The sequence below is a fragment of the Manacus candei genome, unplaced genomic scaffold (genome assembly GCF_025592945.1).
Source record: "Manacus candei isolate 608988 ecotype Guabito, Panama unplaced genomic scaffold, ASM2559294v1 h1tg000015l, whole genome shotgun sequence".
NCBI lineage: Eukaryota > Metazoa > Chordata > Aves > Passeriformes > Pipridae > Manacus > Manacus candei.
Genome location: NW_026138063.1, coordinates 1,638,351 through 1,651,809, shown reverse-complemented (window position 1 = coordinate 1,651,809; position 13,459 = coordinate 1,638,351). Strand labels below are relative to the sequence as shown.

Here is a 13,459-nt window from a genome sequence, read left to right as displayed (position 1 = left end):
TAGAACTGGATGGTCTTTAAGGTCCCTTCCAACCCAAACCATTCCATGATTCTCTTCCTTTTCAGTGAATTTGACTATTTTTTTTGTTGCAAATTCTTGCCATCTTATTTCAGTACTAGTACAAGTTACTGGTCTGGGTGACTGTGAACTGAAGAGATGCTTAAATGAAATATTAATGTAAATGTTATTACACACCTACCTCCTGTTGTTTGCAGTAGAATGATGCTTTTATCTGACATTTACCACCAATTTATAACAAGCTGCCTTTGCAGAAGCCTCTGCACTGGGCTGATGTCACGGATGGAATTAAATCAGCTCTGGAACAGCACTGTCCAAAGGCCTCTCCCACTAAAAACACACTTGAACCTCTGGGAATTGCACTGCAGCTCTGAGCCCACCTGGGAAGGAACAACTGGCAGGAGGAGGGGGCCTCATTGATGCCAATCCATTGAAAATGTAAATAGGAACTGCTGATCCCTCCAGAAGTGCAGGGATTGAGCACTGATTGTCTGAGTCCTCTCAGGTTTCCTTCAACCTTGCTGCTGACATTGCTGGGCAGCACACGGACACTCAGCACAGAGCTGCTCACAGCCCCTCACTGCTCTCCTTTTTGTCCAAAATAGCTGGAAAAAGACCTATTTTTAATACCCTGTGCTAGTTCTCAATAGGTGGGCAAACAGAGAAATGTTTCCTGCATTGTTGGAAGTCCCAGGCTGCAAAAAAATGTAATTAAAAAGCAATTGTGTAATAAAAGGTTTGGTTTGGGGTTGTTTGTTTTTTTAAGGTGAACAATGAAAACTCTTCTTGACAATTAATTCTTGCCCTACCTGTCAAACCAGCCCTAATCTGAGCTGGATATTGTGAGAATTTGTGCACTGAACACACTTGTTCTGCACAGGACTAATTGAAACCTGTAATTGATAATATCTGCTGAGGCAGCAAGAGTCATTTTTAGCTTCAGAGGCCAAGAGCCTGAGGCAGGGAAGACCTTTCAGATAATTCCATTATCTGAACTGTGGGCACAGGTTTTAAACAGTGAATAAAAGTGGCTTCTTGGTAAAAACCAAGTAAACTTGGGTGTGAGTTCCTGTGGAAATGGGCTCTTGGAGGCACTGGGGAAATCAAGGTGTGGTTTTTTATCCATTTTTCATTTTTCTTTGTCTGTTTTTTCAGGCTTGAGGCCGTGGCCAAATTCTGGGCTCAGTTTTGGTGACGTTCCCCATTAACCTGAGGCAGATTTTGCCCCAGCACTGCCTTTCCTGCCTTTCCTCCTGCTGCCAGCAGTTCCTCTTCTGCTTGCAAGAGAAATGCCTCCAAAATACCACCCAGGGTCCCTTCTCCTGGTGCCTCTCCAGCTTTGGAGAAGAATCAGCCACTTCCCAGAGGAATTGCTGTCCCCTGGACGTGCTGCTGGAGGAAGCACCAAAACAAGTGCCAAGTGACTTTATCCCATTCATTAAAAACTCCTGCAGCTGAGGCTGGAGCAGGACCTTTTTCTCTCCCTTCCAGTGCCAGACAGAACTTTCCAGGATTTAAGGAATGCTTTCCAAGCTCAGCATCTTCAGTGTGTATTTTCTGGTCCCTTGGCCATTGGGCAAAATGAGGGAGCTGCAGTTCTGGATCAGAATTCCCTCTGCTCCACATGTGCTGCCAAAGGTTTATCAATCCCTACTTATGCACACAATGGCAGCAGAGCCCATTTAAACAAATATTAAATCTGGATCAAATCCTGGAATCAATGATCAACTCTCCCCCCAGGGCCAAATCTTGGCTGGGTGTGGGTTCTGTTGTTTTTTAAGAATATTTATATGCCTCAGTTTGTACTTTGCTAAACAAAAACACAAAGACAAGGTAGAGGGAAATGTCACAGAATTAGGGCTGATTAAAAGAAATGCTGGTTCTCGTGGTGGAAAATGAAGCTCAGGAATTCACTGCTCCAAGATGGAATTAAAGCCAAAAACTCAGAAGGTCTCCAAAGGACAGATGATTTGAAAAGTAACATCCCAACTAAAAAGATTTAAACTAAAAGTTTATCCTGGATGTCTTGGATGTGAGTTGGGATGACAATAATGGGCTGTTGGGGACATTCCTTACAGAACATCCAGCCTGGATAACTCAGAGACACTGGACACCACAGAGACGTGGCAGGTAATCCAAGCTGGCAATTCCTACATTTAGCTTGGCATTTGGTAAACAGTTTGGTGGTTTATATTGTACTTTGTCCCCAGTTCCTTCAGCTGCCTCGAAGAAACACATACAAAAAAAAAAAAATCTCATTTTTCTCCGTTGAGGACCTGGAAGACTCCGACCATCGTGATCCCAACACGAGGATCTCCAGCACTCTGAGGGGTGGCTGTTGCCCTGCCAACAGCATTATTTATTAGTGCCTCCATCATTGATAATGCTCTCACTGGGGTGGGCTGGAGGAAGTTGCTGGGCAGTGAGTTATAAATGGCAGGTTATCACCAGCCTGGAGGAGTTGGTGACAACTCTATAAATACCCGGGGCCGGCGCGCGCTCGGCCCGGGCCACAAAACGTGTTTCTTACCCTTTTTTGGAGCTGCAAGTTCAGGGGCAGGAGTTCCCTCCAGCCAGGAGTCCCTCCTGGGCTCTGGAACAGACTGCTTTTATCAGCTGCACAGACACAGGAGCAGTTTTTAAGGATAATCCCTGATTCTCCACAGGCAGTGTCGCAGGGCGGACACGGGAATGTTTCACCAACTGTCGGGTGGGGAATGGGAAAACTGGGAAGAACAGTGAAATAAATTGCCTTTTTTTCCCATAAAAAGCAAGAATTGTTCCTCCATGGTTTGCATCTTACCTAAAATATGGTTCCACTTGCCCAGTTAAGGCTGACAAGATGCTCCTGAGGAGGTGTTTTATTATTTCGTCAGAGGCAGAACAAAACCATTGCTGGTCACCAGCACCAGGTTTGCTCTGATTGCTCCATTCCCCTCATTAGGGTAATTAATTAACCACCTTTTAAACCACCCATGTCAGACCTGGACATTGAGAGGATGGCTCAGGATTCACACTGGAAAAATCTCCTGATAATGAGCTAAGGAACACTAACAATATTAATTCTTTCTTTTCTCCTGGTTTCTTCTTTGTGTGTGCAAACCAGTTAATTCCTTACAAATTTACTTTTTTTCACTTCCATCTGTATTTATTTTTAGAACAAGGGAACTTTATAATTTAGTCCTAGTAATTACATATTTTAAAATCTAGCCAGCCCTAGAAAATCATGTCCAGCCCTAGAAAGGGTTCTGGCTCCCACTCTCCCAGCCCAGTTCCTGCCTGGCACTTTGCCCACTGAAACACATATCCAGGAATGCAATTTTCACCTCCAGGTGTTAAACATCCCTGCTGCCTAAAAATAATCCTTGTAGAGGAATTAGACTTGATGATTGCCCAGACAGAAAGGCAGAAATATCCCTGCATTTCTCAGCAGTTGCACCAAATATTTTCCAGAGGTTTCAGTATATTTTATATAAATAATTTGATCACAATCAGGGTGGGTTTTTTTCAGCATCCCTATAATTGAATTTTGCTCTGGAGGGAACACAAAACACAATCCAAAGGGAAATGGCTCTGGAAAAAGGCCTCCCAGCATGAAGAGTTAAGAGGAATAGAAGGGTTAGGAGGGAATGTTTGGGGCAGGAACCCAAACAGGGATCTCTGGAATGAAGAGAGAACAAGAGAATTATAAATACCAACAAAACTCCAACATGGCAAAATGACCTTTTGTTCCAGATGAATGTGTTCAACAGAGCTCTGAAGTCTGAATCAGATTTAAACAGTCATATCACCAAAATGAATAAGAATTAAGAAGGTAAATTAATTCCTAAGGGAAATCACTGTAGATCTCATTAGTTCAGCAACAAGATACCTTAAAACTTTTAATTAAAGATAATATTTACTGCAAATGAATAAGAGTTGGCAGGTTTCAGCAGAAACCATAATCTCATTTATGCAAAGTTTTCTTCTATTAAGGCAGACATCATTAATCTCATTGGAGATGCCCTCCAGACTGGCAGAGCTGGAGAGGTGATTTCTTCCAGGAGTCTTTTTATCTGCACCAAAGAGCTGTAACAGGAGCAGACACACCATGAGAGGGGCTGAGCAATTAGAGGGGTCTCTGTGCAAACACAGCCCTGATGTATCCCCGGCGCTGGCTCCTGTAATGAGCTCCTTCCAACGGGCCCAGCTCCCCCCAGAGCAGAACAGCAACACCCACTGCAGCTCCCCCTGCTCAGCTCCTGCCCAGGGATCAGTGCTGGGAGACAATTCCCACCCTTTGGAGTCGGTGGAAAATGGAACAGCCAAGGGCAGGGCGTGGAAGCGCTCGGAGCAGCTGTTGGGAAGCTCCACTTTCTGCTTCAGTGCTGGAAAAGGTTTCTCTTTACAAGGCTCAGTTCATACAATCCCAGAATGGTTTGGGTTGGAGGGACCTTAAAGCCCATCCCATTCCACCCCCTGCCATGGGCAGGGACACCTTCCACCAGCCCAGGTTGCTCCAAGCCCTGTCCAACCTGGCCTTGGACACTCCCAGGGATCCAGGGGCAGCCACAGCTTCTCTGGGCAACCTGTGCCAGGGCCTGCCCACCCTCCCAGCCAGGAATTCCTTCCCAATATCCCATCTAGCCCTGCCCTCTGGCAGTGGGAACCCATTCCCTGCGTCCTGTCCCTCCATCCCTTGTCCCCAGTCCCTCTCCAGCTCTCCTGGAACCCCTTCAGGCCCTGCAAGGGGCTCTCAGGTCTCCCTGGAGCCTTCTCTTCTCCTGGTGAACATCCCCAGCTCTCCCAGCCTGGCTCCAGAGCAGAGGGGCTCCAGCCCTGGGAGCATCTCTGTGGCCTCCTCTGGATTTATCCCAGCAGCTCTTTGTGGTGTTGGGGCTGAGGATGGTGGGAGCAGGGCTGGAAGTGGAGCCCAGCTGTGCTGGTGGCACTGAGCACCCTCCTCCCCTCCAGGGCTGAGCTGCAGCTCCTGCTTCTTCCAGAAAGAGGAGGCACTTGGTGTCCCCTCAGCCCGGAGTGACAATTCCAGAGTGACTCAGGGTGACTCACTCCCAGGGTCACCTAATCCAGCCCACCCACTGCTGCTCTTCTTTCCAAAGGAGGAGAGAACAGCCAGGAAAAACAAAGCAGGCAAAGCTGCCCTGAGTCCAAATTCCAAGTGGGGACCATTTTAAACCCAGGTTAACAGTATTTTTAGCATTTTTTATCACTGTTTTGAGCTGAAGAGTCGCCGCAGCCCCGGGTCAGGCGTGGGTGAAGTCACAGGTTCAAGCCCATCTCTCCTCAGACAGGTCTCTGGAGTTCAAGGATCTCCCCTAAAAATAACTCCCTTCTTGTCAGCTGACAAAAGTGTAACCATGAGAGGGCTGGTTTTGGGTTACTGGTGGATTCTGGGATCATCCAGTCCTGCTCCCACTGGAGTGACTGAAGCAGAAGGAGCAACACTTGATCTCCTGGCTGGGAGTGTTTCCTTAGATACCACTATCTGAGCTGCTGCACCACCAATAATAATAACAATAATAATAATTTTAAAACTAAGCACAGCTCCTTTGCAAGCCATTATCCCACTAACAAATAGCTGTGGAGGTGCTGGATGAGTCAAGGAACCAGGAAGGGCCCGTGCCTATTTTCCCTGAGTGTTCCCAACTCCAGCCCAGAGTGATGTTAATCCTGGGTGGCTGCTCCCACACCCAGGGAAATGAGTTTCCTGATGGAATTCCTGAGGGGAGAGGTCTTTGCTGACTGCCAGGAGTCAGGGCTCCAGTTACAGCATTATCTTCCATCCCTGCACTCCGTTCCTGACCCCAGTTAAGGTAGTTTGGCATCAGCAGGAATTTTGTGTATCAGGGACACCACAGCCCCCAATGACAAGACCATGTCACTGCTCCCTGCAGGCTGCAAAACACAGCTCAGATCCTCTGTTTCCCTTGGAAAACTAATGAACAGCTGTTTCATTCCCTTTTCCAATCAGGAATCTATTCCCTTTCACCAGGAGCACGGAGCAAAGTGGGAAACACAACCAAAAAAAATATACTTTCTGTAGGGAAGAGCCCTACACATGAGAAGAGCAGAAGAAATTAAAAGCATAGAAACTAAAAAGTAGGATTATTGTCCAAGATTAAGATTTAGAAGATTAAGACAAGTACCTGTTTCTATTCAGTTGGGATTATTTAAATGCTATTCCCATTTTCTTTCCAGCTCTTGCTCCCAGTTCTCCTCCAGCATGGACTTGCTGGGCAGATTTAGATGTTGATTGATAAGCAATAAATAGTATTTACTACTATTAAATTAATATTAAAAACATAATATAAAATATATATTTTATATAAATATATAAAAATATTAAATAAAACATATAAAATATTATAGGAAATATATAAAATATTAGTACAATTAAGTCTTATTTACTGACTGGTTTGTAGTATTTTCTAATATTCCACAGGGCTGCAAGTAAAAGGAATCATTTTGCATCCAGTAAAACCACCAAAATTATCCAGCATAATGTGTGAAAACCAGGAATTCACAGCTGTACCTTCCATGGAGATCAAACAGTTTTTATTTACTAAGAAAGAGACATAAAAGGTGATTAGGAAACAGAACAAGACAAATATTTACCATTTGAAAATGCTGAAATGAAACAAGGGGAACAATTTTCCTCCCGGATTTTCCTGCAAATGTCTTGGAACATTTTAATGCAGGATAAAGTAAATCCAACACTTCAAAAAGAAAGTAAAACTGTGTTAGAATGCAAATTTAACACATTTTCCTCTTACATCAGGAATCTAAAACAAAAACCAAGACAACTAAAGTACATTTCCAGAATCATCCTCCATTTTTCAACACCACAGGGCTGAGAATCAGGAAAAATAATCCCAAAAAAGAGCCTCACTCCCATGGGAATGCTGAGGTCTATCACTGGGGGACACACACTTCAGTTTACTCCTCCTGATGGGACAGTTCTCTCACAGCTTTGATTAAAGAAATACTTCCACATTTTTATTTGATTTGGTTGATATCCTGTTTTTAGCTGGATGATGGGCAGATTTTTTGGAAGTTTATTCAGGTTAAATTCAGATCTTTCATTATTTGAAAGTCCCACCTGGACAAAGGAAAGTTCCTGGCCTGGGACCAGTCACTCTGTACAGAAACAGGTGTGTTTGAGACTGATAAAAACTGGTCACTATCTAAATTATGACATTTGTGTCATTTCCCATTTAGAGGTACAGCAGATGGTCAAGGAAATGTGGGATGTTCCTTCTCACCCAGAGTGAGGAACCACGAGCAGGGGGATGAACATCCATGGAGAAGATTCCCTCAGCCAGGAGCCTGATCCAGGATCCAAGAGGAGGAAGGAAGAAGGGATAACAGTGACCCCCACCTGTCCTGGATCCTCCTGCCTGGATCCTCCATCCTGCCCTGGCTCCTCCTCCAGCTGCAGGAGATGGATTGCTCTGGGATGGCTCCGCTTGGCCTCCGATGTCCCGGGAAATCTGAGCCCTGAGTCCCATCTTGCCATTTATCTCCCCACTGCTCCCTGGTTAGATAGAATTGTTTGCCTGGGAGGTATAAAATTCCATCTCCTGAGGCTGTCAGTTGTTTTGCACCCTTGAGGAATTCCATATAAAACAGGGAATGGCCCTGCTGTGCTGTCACACCCCCCACAGCAACACCCCCGAGGAGTTCAGGAGAGAGCCCGGACAGAACAGCCCTGTTTGTTCAGAGGAAACACTTACTGCCTGCACAGCTCAGCCTGAGGGTGAAAATCCCTCAGGAGAGGAGAACAGAACAATTGAATGCTGGGATTTCTTGGCATTGGTGGAGAACTGGCTCCTGATGTTCCCGGGAGCTGCTCAGGCCACGGGGCTGCCCATGAGCCGTTCCTGCCGCAGGGCCACCAGCCTCTGGAACCACTTCTCCTCAGCTTCTGCCTTCTCAATGAACAGCTGGGGACAGGGGAGAGGAGGGAAAGTTGGCACAACTCAGGAACTCTCTGTTTGTCAGAACCTGCTGGAATATCTGGGGGCTATTTCAGTGCCCAAGGGAAAAGCTCAGCTGAGCACGGGGGTTAAACGCAAAGGGGAGATCAGACGGACAGAGAGACTTCTCATGGAATCACAGGATGGGTTGGCTTGGAAGAGACATTAAAGACCACAATAACTGGAAAGCAAAGGCTCCAATTTCCAATTTCAGAAGGGACATTAAAGATCATCATAATTGGAAAGCAAAGTTTCAGTCTCCTGAACCAGCAAGTTCATCACTGCTCGTGTCCTGCTCCCTGTTCACTGGGTTCATTATACAACACTCACATTCATTTAGTCATTTTGAACTTGCTAACTCTTAAAAAACCTCAATGCAAATCCTTTTATTTCCTGTTAAAGTGCTCACGAAGGAACTTGCTTAAGTTCAGCCCCATGATTTAAAATTACCTGAAGTCTGCACTGCATTTAAAGCTTTACAAGTTGACAAACTGGGCAAGTTCTGAGTCTTCCACCAACAGTATGCCCTGAATTCTTATTGAACAGGATCTTGAATTCCTCTGTGTTACATGAGTTACATTTTGTTGTAAAGTTCATTTGTAAGTCTACAGCTACATCACTGGTGAACTTATTTTGGAATGACTCTGCTGGCTGATGGAAGGAGTGGGATCCTCTTTGTCCCAGTGCCTTCGGAGCACAGATTACCCAATGGCTGTTGGGTCGTGTGACCCTGCTCTCCTTCAGCTACAGAGAAATTTGGGATAAATATGAGCACACTTACATTTGGATGGGCTAAGGAATTGTCATCCTGGTATTTGATGGCAGTGGGAATGCTGGCAGGGGGAGGCTCTTTCTCAGGAGCTGCAGCCTCAGCGGCGCCTGCTCCGACAGTCACAGGTTCATGTTGGAGCTCAGGAGGTTCTGTCACCTAAAAAGAAACAAATACATAAAATTAAAGCATTTTATCCTCAAATTCCCAAACGTGGCAGGATCTGAACTGAGCATTCAGTTGTCTTCCCTTTGTACATGCGCCCACAAAAGGATCCTCATGGAAATACTTCTCCGTGTGCTTGGTGGAACACACTGGCCATGGACAAAGGTCCAGGATAAGCACATGGAGTGCCAAAAAAGGTATTGCCCAAGGCAAGGAGGGAGCCTGAAGAACAGGAATGATGGGTTCTTGGGTCACTTTCTGAAGAAGCTGCATCAACTTCTCGGAGGTTTCTGGAATGGCAAGAAAATGAACGTTCCTGGGGAAACCAACAGTGGTAACTCCAAACACCTCCCTGCCAGGTGGGAAAACTGAACAAAGCCTTGCCTTGCACACTTCCAAAGACAACAGCATCCGAGTTCTCTAGAAGACTGGGGGGTCAAAATCCTGGTAAAACTGTCAAATCTGGGGAAGCTGAAAACCAAGCTGGTTCTTTTCAGGGAGTAAATGTGGTCTTAAAGTCTGGCTCCAGTTAAGCAGAATTCAAGATATTTCTCCCTTTAATTACAGTGTAAATGTCTGATTACTTTGGGATTTTAATTCTGCTTTACCTCAAACAAGTCTTCAAACCCTTCTGCTTCACAGAATTCTTCCACATTTAAGTGTGTTCTCTGAACCCACCCCCGACACCGGAGAGGGGCCGCTGGGGTTTAAGGCTGTCACCATCGATGCCCTTTCAGCAATGGGAAATGCCTTCATGGCACAGCTTCCTGCTGGCTCTCAGAGGGTTGTGCAGCAGGAAAGGAACGTGGGAATATTGAAAAGGTACCTTTTTGACTTCTTTGCTCGACCGGAAGGTCTGGGGGACGAAGGCGTCGCTCTCGATCGCTTCGATTTCCTTCACTCGCTTCACTTGGTCCACGAGGGTGGCCTGGTCTGCAAGGGCAGGGGGGACAACAGGGGGCTTTAGTGCAATCCTGGCATCAAACCCTGGCCAAGAGGTTCCCTGAGTATAGTTCAGAAAGTACCAGGAAAATCCCAACGTGTGATGCAGCCTAAAATACCCTAAAAAACTCCCTGGGTGAAGGTAACAGCAGGGGACAGTGTTGGCCATTCCTGCTCAACCTGGGACAGCATTCCAGGTGCTGACAGGAATTTGCCAGAGAAGTCCTTGTGGGATAACTGGAGAAGAGAAGGTTCCAGGGAGACCTGAGAGCCCTGGGCTCCAGGAGAGCTGGAGAGGGACTGGGGACAAGGGATGGAGGGACAGGACACAGGGAATGGCTTCCCAGTGACAGAGAGGAGGTTTACATGGGATATTGGGAAGGAATTCCTGACTGGAAGGGTGGTGAGGCCCTGGCACAGGTTGCCCAAAGAACTTGTGGCTGCCCCTGGATCCCTGGGAGTGTCCAAGGCCAGGTTGGAGCAACCTGGGCTGGTGGAAGGTGTCCCTGCCCATGACAAGGGAGGTACTGGATGGGCTTTAAGGTCCCTTCCAACCCAAACCATTCCATGATTCCAAGATGCCAAGAGCTGCACTGCAGCAAAGCCCAGAAGTACAGTTTAATCCTGTTTTATTTTTAATTTAGAAGGAATTAAGCTTGTGTTTAAAAGTTGCCTGGCTGCTGAAGTCTTCTCCTTTAAAACACATTCCTAGGGATTTTTTGGCATAAACCAAATATACCAGTGCCCTGCTGGGGAGAGGGAGTCATAATCCATGGAGTTTTCGGGCCCACCTGGCCTGAGGGGAAATAAAGGGATCCTGATTAAAGCCATGGATCAGAAAGGCAGGGAAAGGAGATTTAAAATCAGCTGCTCAGCTCTGATTTCCCAAAATCCCAGCCAGTTCCAGGATCTCACATGGATCCTACACAAACTGATGGGAATGACAAATTAGGGGGCAAAAATCCCTGAATGCTCCCAATGACATCAGGGACATTAAGGGGGTAAATGGAGTGAGGAAGCAGAGCCCATTAGTGCAGGACTTGTTTGACAAACACATTATGGGGAGATAAAACGACTTCCAGATGTTGTTTGTCAGATGTCAGTAGGAAGGAGATGTATTTCATAGGAAAATCAAAAATAATGGAGTCAGAAAGCTAAGAGGCCTCAGACAAAAAAAAATCAATACTAACTCACTGCACGGAGTCTTTTCACCCTGTTAGAGGGGGAAAAAAAGGAATTAAATCTTGGATTAGGGCTTGTTGGGGGTATTTTTTATCAAAAGGGGGACAATTTCCATCCCTGTCACCAGCTCCTTCCCAGAGCTCCGTGGCTGAGGGGACCTTTCCCAGTTCTCCCAGTCACAGGTTTAACTGGGAACTTTGTCCTTCAGAGATAATTCAGTATTTTATGCTTCTATATTTATATCTATTTGTATCTTCCCATATATATATAAATAAACCCATCTTTTCTAGCTGCTAATTTCGTATTGAATTAGTCTGTATTAGCAAGAACATGAAATGCCACTTCAAAACAAGAAATGTGTACGAATTCTTTAGCTGCCACCCAAAAACATCACACACACAATAATTAAAGACAGCAGAGAATCAGATAAAAGAAAAAGAATCAGAGAATTCTATGATTCTATAAATCACACAAAAGAAAAAGTAACTTCCCTGCAAGCTCTGCCTAAAATATTCCCGTTTTTCCTAATTTTTAAAGACAAAATTTAGCCCACTAAGAGTTTTAAAAGCATTAAATGACCAATAACATCTTGTGAATTATCCATTAAATAAAAATATTCTTTAAATATTTCTTGGGGAAGTCTTTAGGTGTAAATTATTATGGATTCACTGCTCACCCCAAATCCTGACCATGAACATGAACCACATAAAGAGTTTTTTTTCAAGCAGGTTTAACTCCAGAATCAAAGCAACAACATAACAAACTCAAACATCCCTCAGAATCTGTTTCTTCCTATTTCACTAATTAGATTTAAGGGGTTAATTTAACTGAGCAAATTAAAATATAACCCATTCTGGGTAAAACGCTTTGAAAGACAGAAACAAAAAAATTGCAGCTTTTTTTTCCTGCCCTTCTGTTTATGAGCTTGAAGGAAACACCAACAGATCCCAGACTAAACAAACAACTGGAGAAGAAAATATTTTCCCTTTGATCCCATTTTATTTGGGATTATTGGAAGTGTATTTTTACACGACTGCCTCACAGAACTGTCTGTTTGCCAACAGAACTGTTCCCACACACCCCCTGATTTTTAATTGATCCCAGTTTTACTGAAGCTGCACAAACTGACACATCCCAAGGAAAACTGGAGTTTTCCCTGGACAATTTGCAGTAGAAAAGGCAAACCCATCAGGAATCTCCCCGAAAAAACCACTCCCTGGCTGTGGGAGGTGTTGGATTCTGCAGGCACTGCGCTGGGATATTTGGATTAAACACAAGGGAAGCACCGGGGGGAGGAGGGAAAATCCTGTCATCCCTGGACTTTATCAAACTTGGAGTGATGGGTTTTAGGGATTTTTTCCCCCTCCAATCTTTTCTCTGAGCAGGAGACAACCAGTGCTGGCTCACGGGCATTGTCCCGACCCAGAGCCACAGGAATTTGGGAGTCCCCTTTCCCAACTGGAGCCTCAGAGGCCACTCCAGAGGTGACAATTCCACCACCAGTGGGAACAAAATCCGGAGCAAAACAGCCCAGGAATGTCCTGTTCCCTCAAGCTTTTAACACAGCATTGCCCCGTGTCCCCAGATCCCTTCTGCTCCTGTCCCTCCAAGGTCCCTCCAGGCCGCTGTTCCCCCGGGAGCCTCCCGGGATCTCATCCAGCCCATCCCGCTTCCCAGCTGCCGTTAGAGGGAGGCACCTCCACACTCAACGGGGCCTCTGCCGAGCCTCTGGATCCGCGGCTGAGGAGCCCGAGGATGCTCCAAGCTCAGCATCCCTGCCCGGCCCCCATCCCGGTGCATCCTGGATTCGGGATTAGCTCCGACCCCACCTCTGCCCTCCCTCAAAGCCTCGGGGCTGCCGCCCGCTTCCCGATCCCCATCCCACGCTATTTCCCAGCTGTTGGGATTTCCAGGGAAATCTCTTCTCCCAGCCAAACTCACAGAAGCCACAAACACGCTCCAAAAGGAGCTTTTTGCCTGTTATTTGTGTTCTCCCAAATCCATCGGAAGTGCTTTAAAAATACAATTACCAGGCATTGAAGGAGCAGGTTGTGAGGACTCCAGAACTCATTCCCTACAGGATTTACAGATAAGTTGGAAAAATACAAATTAGCAGGGAAAAGTTTGCCCAGGCTTGTTTTAAAATCCTGTCAAAGTGTTGTTTGGGTTTTTTTTAAATCCTGTTAATTTTAATTATCATTAAAATACATTAAAATAGCATTTTGTGAGTACTTAGTACTTACAAGAGAGGTACTACAGAGAGTAGCAGAATACTATAAGTTTGCTCTTTTATTACATTATAGTGAAAATAATCTCATTTTCAAAGATTTTAAAACAAGTGTGGACACTAATGGTTTTTCCTTGAAAAAATGGAAGTACTGGGTATAAAATCCAGCAGAAAACAGGA

The 13,459-nt window shown here is 45.5% G+C and overlaps 1 protein-coding gene across 1 annotated transcript in view; it reads right to left on the bottom strand.

Annotated features, from left to right (window-relative positions):
- Positions 1 to 6,556: 6,556 nt before the first annotated feature.
- The window catches only part of RSRC1 (arginine and serine rich coiled-coil 1), a 106,841-nt gene continuing 99,938 nt past the window's right edge, over positions 6,557 to 13,459 (bottom strand). Inside the window, exons 8-10 of the mRNA XM_051781294.1 lie at positions 9,755 to 9,861; positions 8,776 to 8,922; positions 6,557 to 7,961 (exon numbers count right to left, since the gene is read on the bottom strand). Of these exons, the coding sequence (XP_051637254.1) occupies positions 7,869 to 7,961; positions 8,776 to 8,922; positions 9,755 to 9,861 (347 nt within the window). The 3' untranslated portion in view covers positions 6,557 to 7,868. The remainder of the gene's footprint in view (positions 7,962 to 8,775; positions 8,923 to 9,754; positions 9,862 to 13,459) is intronic.